This window comes from Brachyhypopomus gauderio, unplaced genomic scaffold (assembly GCF_052324685.1).
Source record: "Brachyhypopomus gauderio isolate BG-103 unplaced genomic scaffold, BGAUD_0.2 sc117, whole genome shotgun sequence".
Lineage (NCBI taxonomy): Eukaryota > Metazoa > Chordata > Actinopteri > Gymnotiformes > Hypopomidae > Brachyhypopomus > Brachyhypopomus gauderio.
In genome coordinates this window covers 88,261-112,152 of record NW_027506938.1, presented here as the reverse complement: position 1 = coordinate 112,152, position 23,892 = coordinate 88,261, and the positions used below count along the sequence as shown (strand labels likewise).

Genomic DNA, 23,892 nt, shown 5'->3' with positions numbered 1-23,892 from the left:
TCCGCGCAGTGTCCCATGCTTGTCTTTGTCTGAGTCTTTCATGTTTAAGAGTGTGATTGTTTCACGTGCGCTATTCGCACTATATTGATGTGAAATAAAAGTTACGTTTGTGAAAGCAAGGATTCTGTGCCTCGTCCTTCGCCCTGCCCCGAGCGTCACAGTTTGTAGATTAGTACAGTTCATACACAGTCCAGCAATTACAGTGGAATATTTTAATATTTAATATTTTATGGACTTTACAAATAAAAATTGTTATGGATTTGCAAAAGATTAACAGTACAGAAGTTTAACAGTATAATTAATTAAAGAATTAGAATTGTAACATTAGAATCATGAAAGCTATAAACAGTACAATTGGTTATAGATTTTTCAAATAAAAAAATTATGAAAGACCAGTAAAAGTGTAAAAGAAAGTAAGATGACATGATTACAAAGCTATGTCTACTGTGAATGATTCAGACAAACATCAGCAAAACTGCAACTTTCAGACAATGAATGCTCGTGGTTCATTTGGTGTTTTATGGTGTCTGCTTTTTCAGCTTATCATATGCGAGCTTCACCCCTGTTCCAATAGCAAGAGCGCCACCAGCTGCAATTGCCACAGGTCCCAATATTACAGCCTCTGCCACCCCAATTGCCACCCCTCCTGCCACGACTATTCCTGCCCCCACCACTGATCCCACTCCTAGTGCCACATCTTTAATCTTTTCATTCCTAATCTCCCTAATCTCCATCTTCTCCCTAATCTCCCTAATCTTCCTAATCTTATTCTGGGCCTGTTGAAACATCTCGTTGGTGTAGTGCTTGCCCCCATTCTTCTTCACCATCTCATCTATCATTTGCAGGAGCTCTGTGACCTGAGTCCTGTCATTTACATTGTTATTGTTGAATCCAAAATATCCACCATACCTTTTGATCAATTTCCAAAGGTCATCATTTTTCTTTAAAAACTGATCCAATTTTTTTCCTTTCAGCTGATCGACATGAGTGAACAGAAAGATGGTGTATTTTAAGGCCTCTTTTCCAAAAAACTTCTGAATCCACTCCACAGCATTTTGCTCCTCCTGTGTGAACCTCCCCACACTGATCACCAGCAGGAATGCATGAGGACCAGGAAGACACATGTGCACACACTTCTTTATTTGAGCAGATGTTTCTTCCTCTGTCGATGATCCAAAGATGCCAGGTGTATCCACCACTGTGACTGTTCTACCCATATGGTTGTTCATAGTCTTTTTGCTGCACTCCTCTGTAACTGGTGAAGGTGAAGCTTCTGCTGTAAATGCATCTTCTGTGCCCAGGATGGTGTTTCCTGATGAACTCTTTCCCACTCCAGTTTTACCCACCAGAACAATCCTCACTTCAGAATCTGTGAAACAGTGAATTTCAAATGAACATGCAGTAGGTGATTTCTAAATACTCGATCACTGATAATGTATTGTAAGCCTATACTAGTTGTTGACTGCATAATGTATTTAATGTTCCAAAGTGTTGTGATTGTCTTTGAATATATCAAAATGCTCTGTTTCATAATTAGTGATACCTTCTGTATCTTTAGAGTATGTTTTATTTATTCGTATGTCATGATAAACATTAGTCTTGTATATATCAGTTTTGCTCACAGCTGTAGTTTATAAAGCTGATTTGTGTTGACCATGACACATGTTTTTCTGAAGCTGTGTTTGCTGCCATAGAAATATGCATTTACTGACACCGATGTCAATATCACAGTGTGCTCCAGGAAATGCAGCTTCAGTTTGTAGTTTTAAGTTCATTTATTTGTAATTGGATTCATATTTGAATGTATACTCACCAGAACGCTTATTGTTAAAAGATGCTGTAAGAAAAACAAAACTGTAATTCAAAAATTCTGTCTTTTGGATTCAGACGACACACAACCCTAACTTAAAAGCAATGTGTCAGTATATCAACGTATCAGTGTGTTTTTGTGTCAGTGTGCCCATCTGTCAGTGTGTCATTGTGTTGGTGTGTCGTCCTCACCACCTGCTCCCCATTACAGGTTGTTTTAACAGATTACCTGTTCTCCAATTAGAGTATGCTAATAAGGACAACCTGTTCCTTCCTCTTCACTGTTTCTTAGCTGTGCTGCTTGGTTTCCTCTTTAATTACAATTCAGTAATGATTCATGTTTCTGTTTCTCTGTCTTGGGTCTGTTTCTCTGTCCCCACATTGCTCTAACCTCCACCGTCCTGCTCTGTCTCCTCTCCTTCAGCTTCAGAACCCTCTTCCCCCCTCTCCTCCTCCTCCTTGTCCCAACAGTAGTCCAATTTCCACTAATGCCCTGTTGAACAACAGCACCAGTGGCGGTCGTTGTTAACCCGGGCCTCGACCAATCCGGTATGGAATTTCTGTTTTTGATCCGCATCATTTGATTTGGTGCAGTTTTTACACCGCATGCCCTTCCTGACGCAACCCTCCCTATTTATCCGGGCTTGGAACCGGCACTAAAATACACTGGTGTGTGCACCCTAGTGGCTAGGTTTTAGTAAAAAATTTTCTAAACTGTGATAATGGTTGCATTATTTGTAGTATGTTTATAATTTATAATGCAAAATTTTAATTGACATTTTAGTTAATAATTTCCATCACGCTACCTCATACAGTGCTTCTCCATAATCAGTGTGAACTATGAACCTGCTTTCGGCTGACAAGACAGTCAATGTCAGGTTGCATGTTTGTTACTGCCAATCGCAACAGGTGATGTAAATGTTCATCAGCGAGCCTGGATCAAGCTGCTTGGCAATTGCCCCGTAGCCCTTTCCAGCCTTGTGGAGGTCTACAATTTTGTCTCTGGTGTCTTTGGACAGCTCTTTGGTCTTAGCCAGGTTAGTAGCTGGAGTCTTACCAATTGTGTGGGGTGGACAGGTAGTCTTAATGCAGCTAACGACCGCAAACAGGTGTGTCTACTTTAGAATAAGTGGTGGTTGACTTTTTAGAGGTGGACTAAGAGGTCTTTGATGGCCAGAATTTCTGCTGATTGGAAGATGTTGTAAACCTATATCAGTTGCTGACTGCATAATGTATTTAATGTTCCAAATTGTTGTGATTGTCTTTGAATATATCAAAATGCTCTATGTTTCATAATTAGTGATACCTTCTGTATCTATAAAGTATGTTTTATTTATTCGTATGTCATGATAAACATTAGTCCTGTATATCATTTTTTCTCACAGCTGTAGTTTATAAAGCTGATTTGTGTTGACCATGATACATGTTTTTTTTAAGCTGTATTTGCTGCCATAGAAATATGCATTTACTTACACCGATGTCAATATCACAGTATGCTCCAGGAAATGTAGCTTCAGTTTGTAGTTTTAAGTTCATTTATTTGTAATTGGATTCATATTTGAATGTATACTCACCAGAACTCTCATCATTGTTAAAAGATGCTGTAAGAAAAACAAAACTGTATTTCAAAAATTCAATTTTCTGGATTCAGATGACAAACATGCCTAATCCTAACCTAAAAGCAATGTGTCAGTATATCAACGTATCGGTGTGTTTTTGTGTCAGTGTGCCCATGTGTCATTGTGTTGGTGTGTTGTTGTGTCGTCCTCAACCACCTGCTCCCCATTACAGGCTGTTTTAACAGATTACCAGTTCTCCAGTTAGAGTATGCTAATAAGGACTACCTGTTCCTTCCTCTTCACTGTTTTTAGCTGTGCTGCCTGGTTTCCTGTTTAATTTAGATTCAGTAATGATTCATGTTTCTGTTTCTCTGTCCCCACATTGCTCAGTTTGTCTGTGTACTGATTTCCTGCCTGTTCCCAGTTACTGTTGCTTGACTACACTATATTCCTGTGCCTGCTGTGTAGTTTACTTTTTGCCATGTACTTCTTCTTTACTTGGCAATTGCCGCGTAGCCCTTTCCAGTCTTGTGGAGGTCTACAATTTTGTCTCTGGTGTCTTTGGACAGCTCTTTGGTCTTAGCCAGGTTAGTAGTTGGAGTCTTACCGATTGTGTGGGGTGGACAGGTAGTCTTAATGCAGCTAACGACCGTAAACAGGTGTGTCTAATTTAGAATAAGTGGTGGTGGAGTTTTTAGAGGTGGACTAACAGGTCTTTGATGGCCAGTATTTCTGCTGATTGGAAGATGTTCAAATGCTTAGTTGCCGCAGTAACTAGGGGTGCAGGAAAAAATCGATTCGAGCTCGAATCGCGTTTCTAACATTGAACGATTCAGAATAGATTCTCATTTTCAAAAAATCGATTTTTTTTTAGGTGCGGGTGTGCCTTCTCAGCCACCGTAGTGCTAGGCAAAACGAGGAAACAGCTTTGACTATGTACAGGCATGCAAAGCCTAGGCTAAAGACGGTTGTGTTAGGGTGACCATATTTTTGTTTGGGAAAACCAGGACACGGGGGGGGCGGGGGGGGGGGGTTTGGCGAACGTAAGTTGTCGAGCGTGGGGGGGGGGGGGGGGGGGGGGTGGGTTGGGGTGGCGAACGTAAGTTGTCGTGCGGATGGGGGGGGGGGGGGGGGGTTGGCGGACGTAAGTTGTTGATTCTCCGCCAGTTGAGACTAGCCGGGTTTCCATCCAAACCTTTCGAAAAAACAATAGTGGTTTTACGTCCATCTGGCAGTTAAGCATTTTTGCACGTTGAGGTTTTGAAACATTTTTTTCTTTTTCTTTTCTATACATGGAGAAGTTAAATTCAATTTTTGCTCTCTCCAGAACTGTTTTTGTATGCATTTGCCATTTTTACATCGCGATCGTGTACAGAACCACATGACTTGAGGCATGATACGTCATCGTTTATGCGAAAAACCCTTTTCCATCCAGTTTTTCCGAATTTTGGCAATGCGATAGTCTAACTTTTCCACCTCCTCCTAGCGTAAAAATCTTTTTGCGATATTTGGGGCTTTTTTCGAATTTTGGTCTTTTTCCATCCAGTTTTTTTCATGCACATTTTCAAAATGCGCAAAAACTCGGTGGATGGAAAACCCTCTTATAATGAGGCTCTCAACTGATGAGGCTCAGGGATTCCGTGTCATACAGCGCCATGCTCAGGGTCCTAGTGCCTGTAGAATGAATGGCCCGATTAACGTAATTTAAAAACCAGGACATTTCCACAGTTTTAAAAAATATCCCGGGACGCCCGGGACACGACGTGAAATACGGACATGTCCCGGGAAATACGGACGTTTGGTCACCCTAGGTTGTGTAGTGTATGGTATTTGTTGTTGCGCCGCTGAAGTATGAAGAAAAAGAAGTACAAATGGCTCTGCGGTCTTTGAAAACATTTGGAAACACTTTAGATTTTATCATCAACCTGGCCCGGGTAAGAATGGGCTTGATCGTTTGCACACGCATAAAGGCGCTACAGCTGATATTCGGCAGTTACAGTGATTATAACTTAGTACATTCAGCACTCTAGTTTTGTCCTAACTAGATTATTAGACATAATACTGCTGTAATACTGCAAAGTCGTGGTCAGAGGTGAACTTCGGTATAGCCAGTGTGTATTTTATTTAAAATAATTAACACTCTCGAGCCACTGTGTCTTTGGACATAGATAATGCCGTCCCATTTGCTGTGATGGTTAATTAATGTCTAGCTCTTATTTATGCATAGAAACGTAAATCGACAATATAATCTGTAGCATCTTTATGCCAGATAAACGAGGGGAGTCAGAATTCGACAACACTGGCTGAAAGCCAAATCTGTCGCACATGAAATGCTACAGTCACCATTCAGAAACTGATCAGTTCAGTAGATATATGCGGCTTTTAGAAAGTATGGTATATATATATATATATATATATATATATATATATATATATATATATATTTTCATCTGTGAAGTGGAAGTTCTGGCAGCTAACGTAACAGCACTTTAATTTTTGGAAGCACTTTCATATATGTTTCATTTTTGTGATTTGTTAAGGAAAAAAGTGTGATTTTGTTTCTGGAAGTGGCATGTTTTCAAAAATAGGCAGCTAGCCTAAGCCTAAAACTTGTACAAAGCAATTTGTTGTTTTTACAAAAAGAGCAGTATTTTTGTATAATTACATTTTTGAGTAGTGGCAAGTTCTGGCAGTTAGCCTAAGCCTACCAATGTTATTTATTTTATTAGTTTTATTAGTTTAATGTAGTGTTCTGATAACTGTGAGCAGTTCAAGTAGCTTGAGTGTCAGCCTCAAAGATATTGTGTTGTGTTTGTACAAGTTAAAAACATATGTGCAAGAATAAATAAATCAGACATATTGTCTTGGATTTACCTTTGTGTGTTTACGTTATTGCAATATGCTAATCAAACATTTACAATTATAATATCTTTATAAATGTATTCTGCTTTCATTTGAATCGAGAATCGTTTTTGAATTGGATCGTGACTCCAAGAATCGATTCTGAATCGAATTGTGGGATTCCCAAAGATTCACAGCCCTAGCAGTAACATAAAAAGAAATTATTTTTTTAATCAAACATTCTGATTTCTGGATTTTTATTTTTTGTATATTTAATTTTTCACAAATAGTCCGGTCCTCTGGGAGACTGAAGAACAGTGAGCTGGCCTTTTAGTTAAAAAGTTTACAATATTCTGTGAACCGGTAAATTTCAAATGAACATGCAGTAGGTGATTTCTAAATACTCGATCACTGATAATATATTGTAAACCTATACCAGTTGCTGACTGCATAATGTATTTAATGTTCCAAACTGTTGTGATTGTCTTTGAATATATCAAAATGCTCTATGTTTTATAATTAGTGATACATTCTGTATCCATAAAATATGTTTTATTTTTATAATAAGTTTGGGGTCACTTAGAAATGTTCTTTTTTTTAAAGAAAAGCAGTTTTTTTTCTCAATTTAGCTAACATTAAATGCATCAAAAATACACTCTATACATTATTTTTTATTGTAAACGTCTGGTTTTTAATGCAATATCTACATAGCTGTATGGAGACCCATTTCCAACAACCATCACTCCAGTGTTCTAATGGTACATTGTGTTTGCTAACTGTGTAAGGAGGCTATTGGATATTTAGAAAACCCTTGAAAACCCTTGTGCAAGTAGGTTAGCACAGCTGAAAACAGTTTTGCTGATTGGAGAAGCTATAAAACTGACCTTCCTTTAAGCTAGTTGAGAATCTGGAGCATTACAATTGTTGGTTCGATTAAACTCACAAAATGGCCAGAAAAAGACAACTTTCAATTGAAACTCGACAGTCTATTCTTGTTCTGAGAAATGAAGGCTATTCCATGCGAGACATTGTCAAGAAACTGAAGATTTCCTACAATGGTGTGTACTACTCCCTTCAGAGGAGAGCACAGACAGGCTCTAACCAGAGTAGAAGGAGAAGTGGAAGGCCCCGCTGCACAACTGAGCAAGAAGACAAGTACATTAGAGTCTCAAGTTTGAGAAATCGACCCCTCACATGTCCTCAACTGGCAGCTTCATTAAATAGTACCCGCAAAACGCCGATGTCAACGTCTACAGTGAAGAGGAGGCTCCAGGATGCTGGCCTTCAGGGCAGAGTGGCAAAGAAAAAGTCATATCTGAGACTGGCTAATAAAAGAAAAAGATTAATATGGGCAAAAGAACACAGACATTGGACAGAGGAAGATTGGATAAAAGTGTTATGGACGAATCAAAGTTTGAGGTCTTTGGATCACACCGACGAACATTTGTGAGATGCAGAACAACTGAAAAGATGCTGGATGAGTGCCTGACACCATCTGTCAAACATGGTGGAGGTAATGTGATGGTCTGGGGTTGCTTTGGTGCTGGTAAAGTGGGAGATTTGTACAAGGTAAAAGGGATTTTGAATAAGGAAGGCTATCACTCCATTTTGCAACACCATGCCATACCCTGTTGACAGCGCTTGATTGGATCCAATTTCATCCTGCAACAGGACAATGACCCAAAGCACACCTCCAAATTATGCACAAACTATTTAGAGAAGAAGCAGGCAGCTGGTGTTTTATCGGTAATGGAGTGGCCAGCGCAGTCACCAGATCTCAACCCCATTGAGCTGTTGTGGGAGCAGCTTGACCGTATGGTACGAAAAAAGTGCCCATTAACCCAATCAAACTTGTGGGAGCGGCTTCTGGAAGCATGGGGTGAAATTTCTCCAGATTACCTCAGCAAATTAACAGCTAGAATGCCAAAGGTCTGCAATGCTGTAATTGCTGCTAAGGGAGCATTCTTTGACGAAAGCAAAGTTTAAAGTAGAAAATTATAAAAAAAAAAAAAAAAAAACATTATTTCTACCTTGTCAATGTCTGTACTATATTTCTATTCATTTTGCAACTCATTTGATAAATAAAAGTATGAGATTTCAGGGAAAACACAAAATTGTCTAGGTGACCCCAAACTTTTGAACGGTAGTGTATATGTCATAATTCCCTCCATGCCTTTTCACCATTCTCAATTAAAGCAGTCTCAGTTGACACTTGTTTGTCATGTTTTTTCTCACAGCTGTAGTTTATAAAGCTGATTTGTGTTGACCATGATACAGACATCCCAAGTCTCCCGCATTTCAGTAGTGGCTCCCTGATGCCCGCGAGTCACATATAATCTCCCGGAATTGGATTCATATTTGAATGTATACTCACCAGAACTCTCATCATTGTTAAAAGATGCTGTAAGAAAAACAAAACTGTATTTCAAAAATTCTATTTTCTGGATTCAGAGGACACACAAGCCTAATCCTAACCTAAAAGCAATGTGTCATATCAACGTATCAGTGTGTTTTTGTGTCAGTGTGCCCATCTGTCAGTGTGTCATTGTGTTGGTGTGTTGTTGTGTCGTCCTCAACCACCTGCTCCCCATTACAGGCTGTTTTAACAGATTACCTGTTCTCCAATTAGAGTATGCTAATAAGGACTACCTGTTCCTTCCTCTTCACTGTTTCGTAGCTGTGCTGCTTGGTTTATTCTTTAATTACGATTCAGTAATGATTCATTTTTTTGTTTCTCTGTCCCCACATTGCTCAGTTTGTGTACTGATTTCCTGCCTGTTCCCAGTTGCTGTTGCTTGACTACACTATATTCCCGTGTACTTCTTTATTTCCTCTGCCTAACCTGCACTGCCCTGTTTGCCTGTGTAATCCTTCAACATCAGATCTGAATACAGAAGTGAATGGTGCTGACAAGGAAAATGAAAGCTCAAGTGTACATGTGCACATATGGTAACATTTTAAACTGGCTACTGTACAATATTCTAAGTGTTTCTATTATTACATTCACAAATATTATATTTTAATTCGGTGATGCAAATGTTCATCAGCGAGCCTGAATCAAGCTGCTTGGCAATTTCCCTGTAGCCCTAGGGTGGACAGGTGTCTTTATGCAGCTAACGACCGCAAACAGGTGCTTCTAATTTAGAATAAGTGGAGGTGGACTTTTTAGAGGTGGACTAACAGGTCTTTGAGGGCCAAAATTTTTGCTGATTGGCAAAAATACTTACAAATTATTTTTAAAAATCATACATTGTGATTTCCAGATTTGCTACACTGTGACGACTGGTGTAGTCAAAGAAAGCTCAGGTCAAAACCAGATCAAGGGAGAAAAAATAATAATCCAATGTCAATGTGAAAAAGCAGTCCAAGTCAGGCAGAGGTACAAAATCCAAAAAAGGTGAGAAACAGTCAAACCAGGTCAAACCATAAAAAACCACAGAACAAAAAATGGCTGATCTTCCTGAGGACCGCCTCAAAACAGATCCTCCTATTACCTACATTGGGATAGATGTATTTGGACCATGGACAGTTGTCTCTCAGCGCACTCGAGGAGGCTATGCACGTAACAAACGATGGGCAGTCATTTTCACATGATTGTGTGTCCGTGCTGTCCATATTGAGTTGATTGAATCAATGGACACATCCAGCTTTCTGAACGCACTTCGACGCTTCTTTGCCCTAAGGGGCCCTGTAAAACAAATACACTCCGATTGTGGTTCCAATTTTGTTGGTGCTTGTAAAGAACTGCTCATGGTCCTGGAGGAACCAAGTGTTAAAACCTACCTAAGTGAGGAACAGTGTTGGGAACGTTACTTTAAAAAAGTAATTAGTTATAGTTACTCACTACTTGTTCAAAAAAGTAACTGAGTTAGTAACTGAATTACTCTATAATAAAAGTAACTCGTTACCAGGGAAAGTAACTATTTGCATTACAGTAAAAAAAAAGTTATATGCCAATGAATAAGGATTTTTTGAAAAAGCAGTTTTCACAGTCAGTTGAAATGAGTAGATCAGAAAGGTGTTTAACTTTTGATATTTATTGCACATCAACAAACTAGTGCAGGATAAAATCCTTTAAAATCCCAAATCTTTGTAAAAAAAAAAAAGTAAACAGTTACACCATATAAAGTGCATTTACATCTAATTAAATTAAATTCTCTCAACCTGAGACAACTGGTTTGTTCACAACAGAAGTAAACTTAACAATTAAACCTCTATTCTTAATTAAATAAATCAAATACCCAGTCTGGTAGACATTCAGGAACTTGCATTTTCTTAAATAATGTTCATATCACCACCTTGAAAATGCTAGTGTTTCTTTGGCTTGCTCCTGACTCGCCATTTCTGCCTCCTCTCCGTTTGTGTCATGTGTCACTGGTGTGCTTCGGCACACGTGTAAAAACACTGGCTCTGATTGGCTACCATACGCTGCCTTAGCCAATCGCTTACTGACTTGTTAAGTTAAACAGGTATTACACAGAGAACTCCTCACTATCCTGGGCAGCGGTCCGCTCGGATTAATGTTAGTATATCAATATATAGTAACATTTACATTTATGGCATTTGGCAGACGCCCTTATCCAGAGCGACTTACATTTTTATCTCATTTTTATACAAGTGAGCAATTGAGGGTTAAGGGCCTTGCTCAGGGGCACCTCAGTCATGGCCTCAGGTCTGGGAATCGAACCCAGGACCCTCCGGTCACAAGACCACTTCCCTAACCACCAGGCCATGACTCCCCGTAGCCCCGATATAGTAACGCACCGCTTTTAATGACCAGTAACGTCAACGGCGTTGTAACGACAGGAAAAGTAATTAATTATATTATCCCGTTACTGACAAAATGACGCCGTTACCTAACGCCGTTAAAAATAACGGCGTTATTCGCAACACTGGTGAGGAAGGTTGTCGCTGGGTTTTTAATCCTCCCCATGCCTCCCATATGGGTGGGGCTTGGGAGAGGATGATTGGCATCTGTCGGCGCATATTGGATCCTAACCCTAGCTCCTGCATACGGCCGAGTTACGGCTCACTCATGAAGTGTTGTGTACACTTATGGCAGAGGTCTCTGCAATAGTGAATGCAAGACCTTTGGCTCCCATTTCTAGCGATCCTGATTCACCTGCTCTCTTGACCCCAGCCATGTTGCTAACCCAAAAGGCCAGCCCTCTTCTTCCTGTGCCAGGTACATTCGACACCAAAGATCTATTCCGACAAAAATGGAAGTACAACATCTTGCAAATGTCTTTTGGGAGCGTTGGAGGCTTGAATACCTCAGCACTCTACAGAGCCGCAGGAAATGGCAGACCGAGAGGTCTTCTGTCAAAGAAGGGGAATTGGTCTTGCTGAAGGACATTCAAGTTAAGAGAAACGAATGGCCTATGGCTCGCATAACACAAGTTTTTCCTGGCAGTGATGAGAACGTCAGGAAAGTTGAGCTGAAAGTTGTTAAAGGTGGTACTGCAAAGACTTACCTCAGACCAATTTCCCAAATAATCTATCTCATGTCACCATCATAGATGGAAATAATTTTGATAGGGTATAGTGGTATTTTACAATTCCAGATGGGGAGTGTTCTGACTGTTATTTTGTTATTCCCCTTTACAGCCACTGGTGGTGCTGTTAATGTCATTAATGCTCTGTCACTTAATTCTGATTTGCTAGTTTAGTCACATGGCGAGGTTCATAGGTCAATGTGGCCATCTTAGACTGAGCTGTGCATGTGATGAAGCAGGTGTAACAACTTTACAAGCATCTCTATCCATCCTCACGGTTTGTGCCATATCTTTCACTGTTTTGTAAGTACAACTTTTTGCAGTATGTTTTAAGATGCATTAGTAGAATATTACATATATCTGTGACCTGTTAGTACAGTTAGCTGCATTTCTGTTTCATGCTCTGTGTGGATGCATGGTCATGGTGCTTTACAAATGTTGATGTACACTGTATTAAGATATGTGATGTTTGTTTGCAGTTTCACAAGTGAAATGGGAATTTGGAAAAAGTAAACACTGAAGACACTGAAACGCCTTTGGTCCAGCTCTTTATTCAAACACTATTGTTTAGCTATCTGTCAAGTTGTGTTAGGCTACATGCAATAAGGACAGAATAAAGATCAATGCAATAGAAAATGCTTGGCATGCTTCCAACTGTTGTGGGTTGGAGGCTGGATGCAAGTGCGGACTTTGAAGGAGATTAATAACAAAACTAAAGAAACCACAGGAAGTAGGGCTGGGCGATAAAACTATAAGGTCATTATAACGTCTCAATAGAAATATGACGCATTTGATTGAAATCGATAAAATTCAATTCCCACCATGTTTTGACAGACAACATGAATAGCCAATGACAATAGCGCCGCCCAGACCAATCAAGTGGATGAACTAGAGTATTTGAAACAACCATTTCAGGGTTGGTTGAAGCATACAGCACTGAAAGTAGGAGTAGTGGCAGCTTAGCGCACATGCTAATAAATAAATACGCAAAGCAAGTTCATCAAAATGAGGAGGTGTGCACTACATTTCTGAAACGCACTACAAATTCAGAAACGCTGCAAATCCAGCCACATGTCATGCCCAACTCTGCCCTCCTCCCTTGTCCCACCTTGTCTCCCCGTTTCCAGAATTCCCTCTGTCTGTCACACCCCCTGCACTCACTGTTTTAACCTGTGTCTCTTTTCACTTCCCTGTTTCTGTGTATTTAGTTTCCCCTGCCCAGTCTATCGTTGTTGGTCGTTGATTGCAAGTACCCTCATGTTGCCTTGTCTCCGCCCGCCTCCGATTCTCCCTCCGATTAGTTTGTTTCCCCTTTTGTGTCTTGTAGCATGTGCCTCACCCGTTGATTCCCTCCGTGCTTTTTCACCGTTCTCAATTAAAGCAGTCTCAGTTTACCTTTGTTTGTTTCCCTTTCAGTTTCAGTTACTTCCTGTTTATTATCTGTGATTCTCCTAGTAGTGTTTAAACTAGGGAGTTTTTCCTTGCCACTGTCGCCTTTGGGTTGCTCACTGGGGGCTAGGACTCGGCACTTGTAAAGCTGCTTTGTGACAACAACTGTTGTAAAAAGCGCTATATAAATAAAATTTGATTGATTGATTGAAATGTTTAGGTTCTAACTTTAGGTTGTTCTCCTTGTCGCTTTCTCGTTCCTTTGTGTTCAGTGAGTTTAAATGTGTAGTTGTATAGTTATTCTCCTTAGTTATCTTTCCTCGTTTATCTATCATGTTAGCTCCTGTGTGTTTCCCGTTTATAGCGCTTCCCTGTTGCCGTGTCTTCCCTCGTTGTATATTAAACTAATAATTCTAATTGCATTATTCTGCGTTTGCGTCATGCCTGCCCATTGAAACAGTTACAGAATGACCGACCCTAGTAATATGACACTAGCTCCCTAGTAATATGACCTGTAAGAAAAAAGAAATTTTAAGGTGAAACAACTTAATGTTTAAACTTAATGTTTCCCAGGGAGACTGTGGGAGAGCAGAAGTGAAGAGACCACAGTGGCCTTGAGAAGAACAGAACAAGCCCATTCAGTGAGAAGAACAGACAAGCAGTTTTGAGATAAGCAGGCAGACAACTAGAGAGGAGCCGGCGGGGGCTTCGAGTGAGAGCAGCAAAGGTGAGGGGAGTTATCGAAACTTAGAGAGGAAGAGTATGAAAGAGAGGACATCGCCCAGCATGGGAACTTTTTGCTCGGATGCTGCTGGGATCCACTGGGGTCAGGTAGGCTTCTAGGCAACTACCACCAGTGCACTGGAGAGTTTGTACCACGTATACTTTGATTATATTGTATTCATTTATATTCTATATAAATTAATCTAAAAGAACTTTTGGTGTCAAGACTTTGTTTGGGTCACTCAGTCAAAACCAATCGGTTCATCGGGGCAGTGTTGGGGCCTATCTGGGTCAGAAAATATCCCAACATGGACCTGAGACTGATAAACATTGTGATGGCCTGAATGTGGTTCCCCTTACGAACTCTTGCTTCCCTGTTGCCGTGTCTTCCCTCCCCTATATTAAACTAATAATTCTAATTGCATTATCCTGCGTTTGCATCATGCCTGCCCGTCTATAACGTTAGACCACAACACAACGGAAGTTTTTCTGAACAAATGCTTTTATGCAGGCACTTTGTAGGTTTTTAGCCATAAACAACTCTTGTGTTATACAGTTTCTCATTACATTGGATGGGATTTAAGTAGTATAGCTCTTTAAATGTAGCAGCTGTATTAATTAAACTAGCTAGCTATTTAGATAGAAACTACGTTGTATTAAATGGGATTTTAAGCCTTAGTTTCTGTCTAAATACCTAGCTAGTTCACTACATTTAAAGAGCATTTAGCTTGAAATAAAGTGATAAGCGATTTTATCACGTGTAAGAAAAATGATGCAATGTCTCAAAACTAGGGGTGTCACGAGATCTCGCGAGACATAACTCGGCGAGATTTCTCGTCGCGTTAAAAATCTCGCGGGATATGTGATCCAGCAAGCAGCCAAAATGATGTCGGAAAATACAAGTATTACTATTGAAGATGCCCCCGCCACTTTCAAATAATTGTTTGGCAGCATTTTGGGTACCCGGTGGAAATGATAAATGGCAAGAGAGTGACTAATAAGACACGGACCATATGCAAGGATAATACGAGCACAACGCAGACATTTACAGCAACCACCACAGCTCAGTACTCAAATCAACATATCTCACTTGAACAGAGGTAGCAGGGACAGAAAGGCACACTTTGGCAAGTTGAGACAGCAAAAGAAATCGGGAGCAGTGTGGGGATGCTAATATGTGGAAATGCTAATATTCTTAAAAATGAACATGACAGTGTAGTTGCAGCAAATTCAATGACATGCTTGGTCAGGCTCTGTTTGCACTATTTGCGCTCTGTATTGACAGAGAAGAACTTTTTGTTTTGCACATAATACAGTGAGTCCTGCTTAACGACGGACCAGAGTTACGACCGACTTTTTATTTTATTTTGCGCGGTGTGCGGAGGAGCAGTGGCAGCACTGTGGAGTAGGGGTGTGACGAGACACTCAGCTCACGAGACGAGACACGATATTGGGTTCACGAGATCGAGACGAGACTGTAACGTATTGACCAGGCACAGAGGGATCCAAACGCGGAAGAATACCGCTTTTATTTAAATGAGACACTCGTACAGCAAGTGTATCACTAGCACTGGGATCAGTAGCAACAGTGTTTTCTTGGCATGGTCCAGGGTCGGTCCAGGGTCATAACGGGGGAGCAGAAGTCAGGAGGTACAGAGGGACTAGGCAGGAGACAAGGTCGGGGACGTAAGCGAGGGTCAGAACACAGGAGAGCAAACAGGTAATCGAAAGGCTTGGTATGCGGCATGTGTCGGCAATACTTCGTGACTAGGAAGTGGAATGTGGGCGTATAAGTACAGTATACAGGGGGGCGTGGTGATGAGCGTCAGGTGAGGCTGGTTCAGTGGAGATCAGGTGGCATTCCTTACAGAGACGAGATTTTAAGAATACTAAAATTACAAATTATATGACTGGACAACAGCCTTTTATTTAACTGACTTACACATGCATTTTGAAAGGTTTTATTATACCTCTTAACATGCATTATGTAAGCATGCACTTTTAATAAACTTCTTCCTCTACAAATTGAAATTAAAATAAAATTTCATAAAAGTTAAAATAAAATAAATAGGATTAAATATTTCTCTTTTTCAAGTGCAAACAATATTACAGTGAGTCCCCGCCTAATGACAGTGTTAGAGACTGAAAAGTTCGTCGTAAAGCAGTTTTTGTCATTAAGCGCGACCCTAGATTTAGATACGCTTTGATCGTAAATACAGTGTAGAAAAAAAGTAACAATGTTCTCATGCGTATAGCGTGACAGAGAGCGATCGGGTTGCCGAGATGGGCTTATCGTACACAACACTCCACTGTGCTGCCAGTGCTCCTCCACGCACTGCGCGGAATAAAATAAAAAGTCAGTCGTAACTCTGATCCGTCGTTAAGAAGGGACTCACTGTATTATGTGCAAAACAAAAAGTTTTTCTCTGTCAATACAGAGTGCAAATAGTGCAAACAGAGCGTGACCAAGTATGTCACTGAATTTGCTGCAACTATACTGTCATGTTCATTTTTAAGAATATTAGCATCCCCACACAGCTCCTGATATCCTTTGCTGTCTCAACTTGCCTTTCTGTCCCTGCTACCTCCGTTCAAGTGAGATATGTTGATTTGAGTACTGACACGAGATCTCATCACATCCCTACTGTGGAGTATTGTGGAGTGTTGTGTACGAGCACCGCTAATGCACCACAGCCCACCTCGGCAACGTGATCGCTCTCTCACGCTGTACGCACGAGAACATTGTTAGTTTTTTTATACTGTATTTACGATTAAAGCGTATCTAAATCTAGGGTCACGCTTAACGACGAAAACGGCTTTACCATGGACTTTTCAGTATCTAACCCCGTCGTTAAGCGGGGACTCACTATAATATTGTTTGCGCTTGAAAAAAAGGAGAAATATTTTATTTTATTTATTTTATTTTAACTTTTATGAAATTTTATTTTAATTTCAATTTGTAGAGGAAGAAGTTTATTAAAAGTTCATGCTTACATAATGCATGTTGAGATATAATAAAACATTTCAAAATGCATGTGTAACTCAGTTAAATAAAAGTCTGTTGTCCAGTCATATAATTTGTCATTTTAGTGTTCTTAAAATCTCGTCTCGTTCTCGTGAACATAATATCGTGTCTCGTCTCATCTCGTGAGCTGAGTGTATTGTCACACCCCTACTCAAAATGATTCCACAAAATAGCCTAAACATAACCTGGTAAGATGAATGGAATAACACTGTAGGCTTGTAACTAGAAACAAGAGTTGTATTATACAGGATCTCATTACATACAATGTAATGAGACTGAATTAGTAAAGGTCTTGTAGATGTAGATTGCTAGGTAATTAAGCCTGAAAAAGTGTATGCCTTAGTTTTTATCTAAATACATAGCTAGCTACATTTAAAGACCTTTACCCTTAGTTTTTGTCTAAATAGCTAGTTATCTATCTAGCTACATTTAAAGAGCATTAGAAATTCCAGTCCAGTTGTGCTTAATTTCGATTCCTCCGCAGAATCTGACTCCCCTCGTTTGCGTGCACATAAAGACGCTATAGATGATATTTGGGTTAAAATTAAAGCCTCCATTAAAAAGGTTAATGTAAAAAGGGTTATATTATTAGACACTTGTTGAACGTAGAGATGTGCTTTTTGTGGAATAGCATACACATGAGGATAAGTCACCAAAATAAAAAAAAGATGTTAACCAGACATTTCAGTCCTGAGAGTTACAGTGATTATAATGTAGTTCACTGAGCACTCTTGTTTTGTTTTGCTATGATGAATAATTGAAGATTACGCCTTATTTATCCATACAAACAACGGAAATCGCAAATATCATCTGTTGCATCTTTATATGTGTGCAAACGAGGGGAGTCAGATTCTGCCGAGGAGTTGTAACAGCGGCATTCAACATAATGAGAGACTATATGTAAAGGGATTTATGATTCACTGTCTGTGATGTTCAATCAGACTCTAAAATTTTGTTCATTCCCTTATCCGTGTTTCTGCCCCTCAGTTTCAACTTTTCTTCTTCAGTTACAATTCTTATTAAACTTTGGAACTCTTTCCTGACACCCGTGTGTTGTGAATCTAAAGACAATATCAAAGCCTTTATACTGTATAACAACTCTTGTGATTAACAATCTGCAGGTTGTAGCCAGAAACGAGTTGTATTATAGTCGTGTTGTTAATTTCTCACTTAAAGTTTAAAGGAAATAGCGTTTTGATTTATATCGTGATATATATCGATAGATATGAAAAAGTTATCGTGATAAGATTTTTTCCCATATCGCTCAACTCTAACAGGAAGTATACAGACGTGAAACCAATACAAAGCAAACATCCCGCTTATTTATTTCCCACTTTGTCACCATCTTGTGAGTGGTGTTCCTTGTGATACCTGTGTCTTCCTTCCTCAGTATAAATATTCCTCTGTACATCTTAGCCCTGTGGGTTGTTGCTTGTGAACCCTTTCGTTCATGGACTTTTGATGTTTGTGAATATGTTAAGTGATTGCTGTTTTTATCTTTTACTTCCGTATTAACAAAATTCTTTTGTTTAAACATAGCTTGATTTGTACAGCCTCCCATAGCCACAGGCATCTTAATTTGATATTTAATTTGATCCATATTTTAATGAATACTCACCAGACCGGTCGTCTGAATTCTCATCATTTTGAAGCAAACGTACTGGAAGAAACCAAAAATTAAAAAAATTCAGAAGACAGACAGAAAGAGAGAAAGAAACCCACAAGATGTATCAGTGTATCACTGTGGTAGTGTATCACTGTGTTAGTGGGTCTGTGTATCAGTGTGTTAGTCTATCCGTGTGTCAGGGTGGCAATGATTGTCAGTGTAACAGTGTGTCAGAATATCCATGTATGAGTGTGCCGGTGTTGTATGAGTGTGCCGGTGTATCTGTGTGGCAGTTTATCAGTCTGCAAGTGTATCTGTGGCAGAGTGTCAGTGTGGCAGTGTATCAGTGTGTCAATGTATCACTTTGTCAGTGTGGCAGTGTGTCAGGCTATTTTAACATATCACCTGTTCTCTATTCTAATCTATTCTGCCTGTTTCTTCTTGGTTTATATTGTTTTTTTAGCTGTGCTGCTTTGTTCCCAATAGTTATCTTTCTCATTCTGCTAATTGCCGTAAATGATTCTTAATTTTACAGCTCCTTCAACAAAAACCTTTTAAGTTAACATGTGTTTACTCAGGATCTTTTTTGTTTGTTTGGCTATTTAATGAAGCTAATAAAACCTTTATGAACATTTTATCTTCTTAAACCCTTGTTCTTGAAGTTCCACATATTTGAAACATGTAAACACATACTTTGCTTGCACCTGTTTCTGCATGATGGAACTACAGCTTTGATGCATTCCCATCCCTGCCTAAACCTTCCTTAATGCACATAGTCGGCACACTTTGTAGTTGTTCTATCTTTTAGACCTAACCTAACCCCAAACTTGCTCTGCTGGCCATATTTGTGTCCACACATGGGGGAAATGTTGATCTGAATGATTCATTTTACAACTGTGTAAAAACACGTTGTAAACATTTAAATATATTAAATATATTATTTTATTTTTGACTTATAAAAGTTACAAACAGTAGATTTTTTAAAGCTTACCACAACAATTTATGATCTATTACAAAGCAAACTTTGACCCAAAAACTGCCAGGCCTGGTTCCCCCCTCCCCCGTAGATGAACATGCCTCTCATTGCTTGACTGTCTGTGTTTTCAATGCTTGTATGTGCTATGGGGATTTTTTTGCATATTCACAGTGTTGTCCTGTTGAGAAAATAATCTGTGATCATATTTTTTGTCTCCTCCTAATGTTTATCTCTTTTCACCACTATCTGTGAACGGCGGTGCAATTTTATTATTTTTTTATGCTGCAGGGCCGCTCTGGGTTCACGGTGCTTTACACTGAGGCCCCAGGGGAGCAGTAATTTCCTTCGGGATCAAGAAGTTCTATATATTCAATATTAAATTCAGTTCAACACTGTAAACGACTGCTGTAATTTTTACAGTAAATATTTACAATACCATCTTGTTGTGACGGGCAGGTGTGAGCAACAAAAAGGAAGCGATCACGCCAAGTCTCAGGGAAAAAGGGTGGTTTAATATAAAGTGTGCAAACCTAAAACCCGTGCAATAGATCCAAATTAAGGATATAATGACCAGCGGTCAACTGGTACAAAGACAAGACATATATAGACAGACAAACGACCCTCAGGTGAGACGGATCACGGGCTCCGCCCACCTGAGGGACGCACATGACGTCACCAAACAACGACAACAACAGCCGCTGTGGACAGAGGCGGCCGGTAGGGGGCCGCCTCACCGTGACAGACCCCCCCACCAAGCCGCACTCCCCTCCACTGGGTGTGTGGCACACAGCGGCTGCACACAAAACATGAAGGGGCAGGAAGGCAGAGACAGGCAGGAACACACCTCCTGCCGTCCGGGAGCTGAAACATAAAACACAAAACATTACACAGCTCACCTCCCCGGGCGGGACCCTGGACCGACCGGGCCGTTAACAACACAAAACCACGCCCCGGTCGGTCACAGGGCCCTCACGCCCTAACCGGCATTCAGCTGGTAAGCCCCATGGTGTGAGGACGAGGGGCTACGGCTCCTCTCTCGTCCCTCGTGTGTGTGTGCAGGCTACCTCTCCAAGGCGTGGCTACTTCACCTCCTGGACCTACCTCCTCCCAGAGCTGACCCCTGCCTTCTGCTAGGGGTCACCCCAGCCTCCTGGGGAGCCAACCCCTCCCGGGGCCTCTCATCTCAAGGTGGACTCCTCCACCCAACCCAGGAGCGCCAGAGACCGAGGCCCAGAGCACCCCCGACGCGGGCTAGGGAGCAGCCCCAAGGGCCTCCTGGTCACCCCGGGCAGGAGGGAGGATCTCCATCCCCAGCAGGAGCTTTTCAGACCGGAGCCCCATGGTCCCCAAACATCCGGGGGCCCCAGCCCTCTAGGGAGGGGCTCTTCACGACCGGGCTCCGGTCACCCCACAACACAAGGGGGCTCCTGCCAGGTGGAGACCCCCACAAGGTCCAGGAACACTGCCAAGGAGAAGCACCTGCACAAAGAACACAACCACACACACACACCACACACATATATACAAACACGAAACACAAACGCGCCCTACCCTATTCAGGGCCTCCCTCGGGAGAGACGCCCTCCGTGCCACACCCCATGGCACGGGACCACAGCCGCCCCCCCCCCCCCAAACACACATTTAAGGGGAGGAGCATGTGTGGAATTACATTTAACAGTTGACATAACGCTAGGACAAAACACACACGCAAATACTAGACAAACAAAAAACGGTGTACAAACGGACAGACGGAACCCATCACATGCGCGCTCTGCTTACACACACAGTGACGCGCGCTGCTCAGAGCCGCAGTCGCTCCCCACATTAAACACACGACACACGGGGAGCGAGGCGACAGTGACGAGCAGCAACCGCGTCACACATAAAACATTCAACATAGAACAGAACGAGCACGCACACCGGTCCACACGTCCGTCACCCGTACACACATACAAAACACACACGAGAGTCCACCAGGCAGACACCCTGGTGTTCGCCGTGCCACATACACACAAGCGCACGGCGAAACTCCCGCAACATACAACGGACACGAAGAGCTGTCTCAGGGCAGACTGCCCTGGTCCTCGCCGTGCTACACACACACACACACACAAAACACAAAAGCACGGCGGAGCTCTTCAAACAAAACACCACGCAGACAAACACTTACCACGAGACATGACCACGAACGAAGGAGAAAGAAAAAGAGACTCGGCGGCTTCCGAAGGGTGGCTGGTCATTCTGTGACGGGCAGGTGTGAGCAACAAAAAGGAAGCGATCACGCCAAGTCTCAGGGAAAAAGGGTGGTTTAATATAAAGTGTGCAAACCTAAAACCCGTGCAATAGATCCAAATTAAGGATATAATGACCAGCGGTCAACTGGTACAAAGACAAGACATATATAGACAGACAAACGACCCTCAGGTGAGACGGATCACGGGCTCCGCCCACCTGAGGGACGCACATGACGTCACCAAACAACGACAACAACAGCCGCTGTGGACAGAGGCGGCCGGTAGGGGGCCGCCTCACCGTGACACTTGTATTCTGATATTACTGCATATTACTGTGTTTTGTTATGATTCATGTGAGCTGCTGTCCAGTCTTAATAGGTTTTTGTAGAATTTACAGCAAGTTCATGAATGCAAGGAGCTCTGGGATTACTAATGGTCAATTGATAATCAAACTTTGACGGCGTTCTTTAATTAATTCAAAACACAATACTTGTACTTTTTACTTTCAGTACTTGAGTAATACATTTTTGAATAAACTACTTGCGATACTTAAGTACAAAAAATGCTGAATACTTCTGTACTTCTACTTAACCCTGGAGAACCCAAGAACCCTTTTCTTTTTTGGAAAATTATAAACTATGCATTAAATGACTGCTATAAGTTCCCTGAACACAAAAATGCCTTCAGAGGTGTCAATTCCAGGTTCAGAAAGTTAAAGTCCTCACCAGGATTTTCTCAAGCTTGCTAGATTTTCTAATTAGTGCAATCCAGGTAAAATTAGTGGAATCAACACAATCCAGGAACCCTGAGCAAAATCCTGGTGAGGACTTTTACTTTCTGAACCTGGAATTGACACTTCTGTGTGCCTTACAGTCATGCTGGTAAAGAAGCCATGCATTGATTACCGCAACAGACAAGAAATGCCAGAAGAACATCATGTACTAGCAACGGGTTCTGATGGGAAACTTACAGCGTGCAAGATGTGCTTCCAGCACTGGACGAGTCATTGGACAAGTCACTGTCTTGAGAAGAAGATTCACCACCATCTCTTTCATGCGGTTGAAACAGCTCATCAGAATGGCTATCACTGTCAAATTCAGGGCCAAAGTCACTAACATCAGCTTCAAGTTGCTCTAATACTTGTAAGTTTTGTAAGTTGTCACTGTAATGTCACTAAGTTTTACAGTGAACTTTTGCTTTCTGTCTTGAAAAGGGAGCAGCCATACCCCCTAAAAATAAAGAGGTATTTACTTTTTTTGTCTCTGCTCCTGTACTACCATGGTAACTTACTAAAACATATAAAAAATGCATTTATTTCAAGGCTTTAACCAAATACAAGACTGTCACAATGTTGTATCTACAAAGGACCAATACACCCAGAGGGTCATTTTTGACCCATTGTTTTTTGAACTAGCTAATAGTCACTAATTTATCCTAAAACAATATAAAACTTACTTCTATGTGAGATAGTAATAGTGTACTGTATTATGTACTGTAGTGCACCAGTATACTATTATTATCTCACACCACGCTCTTTTGTGTGTTTAAGAACTATTTAAACAAAGCCTATCAACTGAAAAACCTTCCACTTTCAGCTTGGATGCTGGACTTGTTAGTGTCATTATGCTTCATATATCAACAAGGTAATGGTGAATGTTACAAAATGTTTCATACTCACCCTGATCACTCATGTCTTCAAAATAATGTTTTTTCTTCTTCCTGGTTGAAACAATACTGTCACAGCAATCTCACAGGCACCACTGAGGATTTCTCTTCCGTTATTTTGCAGAAGTCTGTTCAGCTTATACAATCTATGAAAAAAGTGATTGTTAAAAGGAGATATGTTGTTGGACAGTGAGCAACCTTCAGCAAGATTGGTTTGAACTCTCAGCTAACCTCAACATGTATGTTTTTTTGTATACACACAGAATCGAAAGTAAAACACTCAGGTGCAGTCACCCCTCCCCCTTCCATATCATACTGTATATATAATATCATCAAACTACAATGGCAAAACCAAAATATAGTTATGAAATAGCCTTAGGAATGCCATCTTGTGGGCATTCTTGTAAATATACAGTGTGTTTATAAAATATGGTGACTTGTGGATGCTTGTAGGTCTTTGATGGTCTGGTATACATGTGACTGAGTTGTATCCACTTCCATGGAACAGGGTGACATGAGCATGAGTGCAGCTTCAAAAGACCTTTATCTCCAGCACTTTCTCAGGACCAT

General features: G+C 40.9%; 1 protein-coding gene across 1 annotated transcript; it reads right to left on the bottom strand.

Moving 5' to 3' along the window:
• Window positions 1-230: 230 nt before the first annotated feature.
• LOC143497954 (GTPase IMAP family member 9-like) lies at window positions 231-23,508 on the bottom strand. The gene is made up of 6 exons (XM_076993608.1): window positions 23,336-23,508; window positions 22,628-22,744; window positions 18,460-18,501; window positions 3,384-3,410; window positions 1,814-1,837; window positions 231-1,369 (listed from the first exon to the last, which is right to left on the bottom strand). The coding sequence occupies exons 1-6, from the start codon at window positions 23,346-23,348 to the stop codon at window positions 519-521; spliced, it is 1,074 nt and encodes a 357-aa protein (XP_076849723.1). The 5' UTR covers window positions 23,349-23,508; the 3' UTR covers window positions 231-518.
• Window positions 23,509-23,892: the final 384 nt, after the last annotated feature.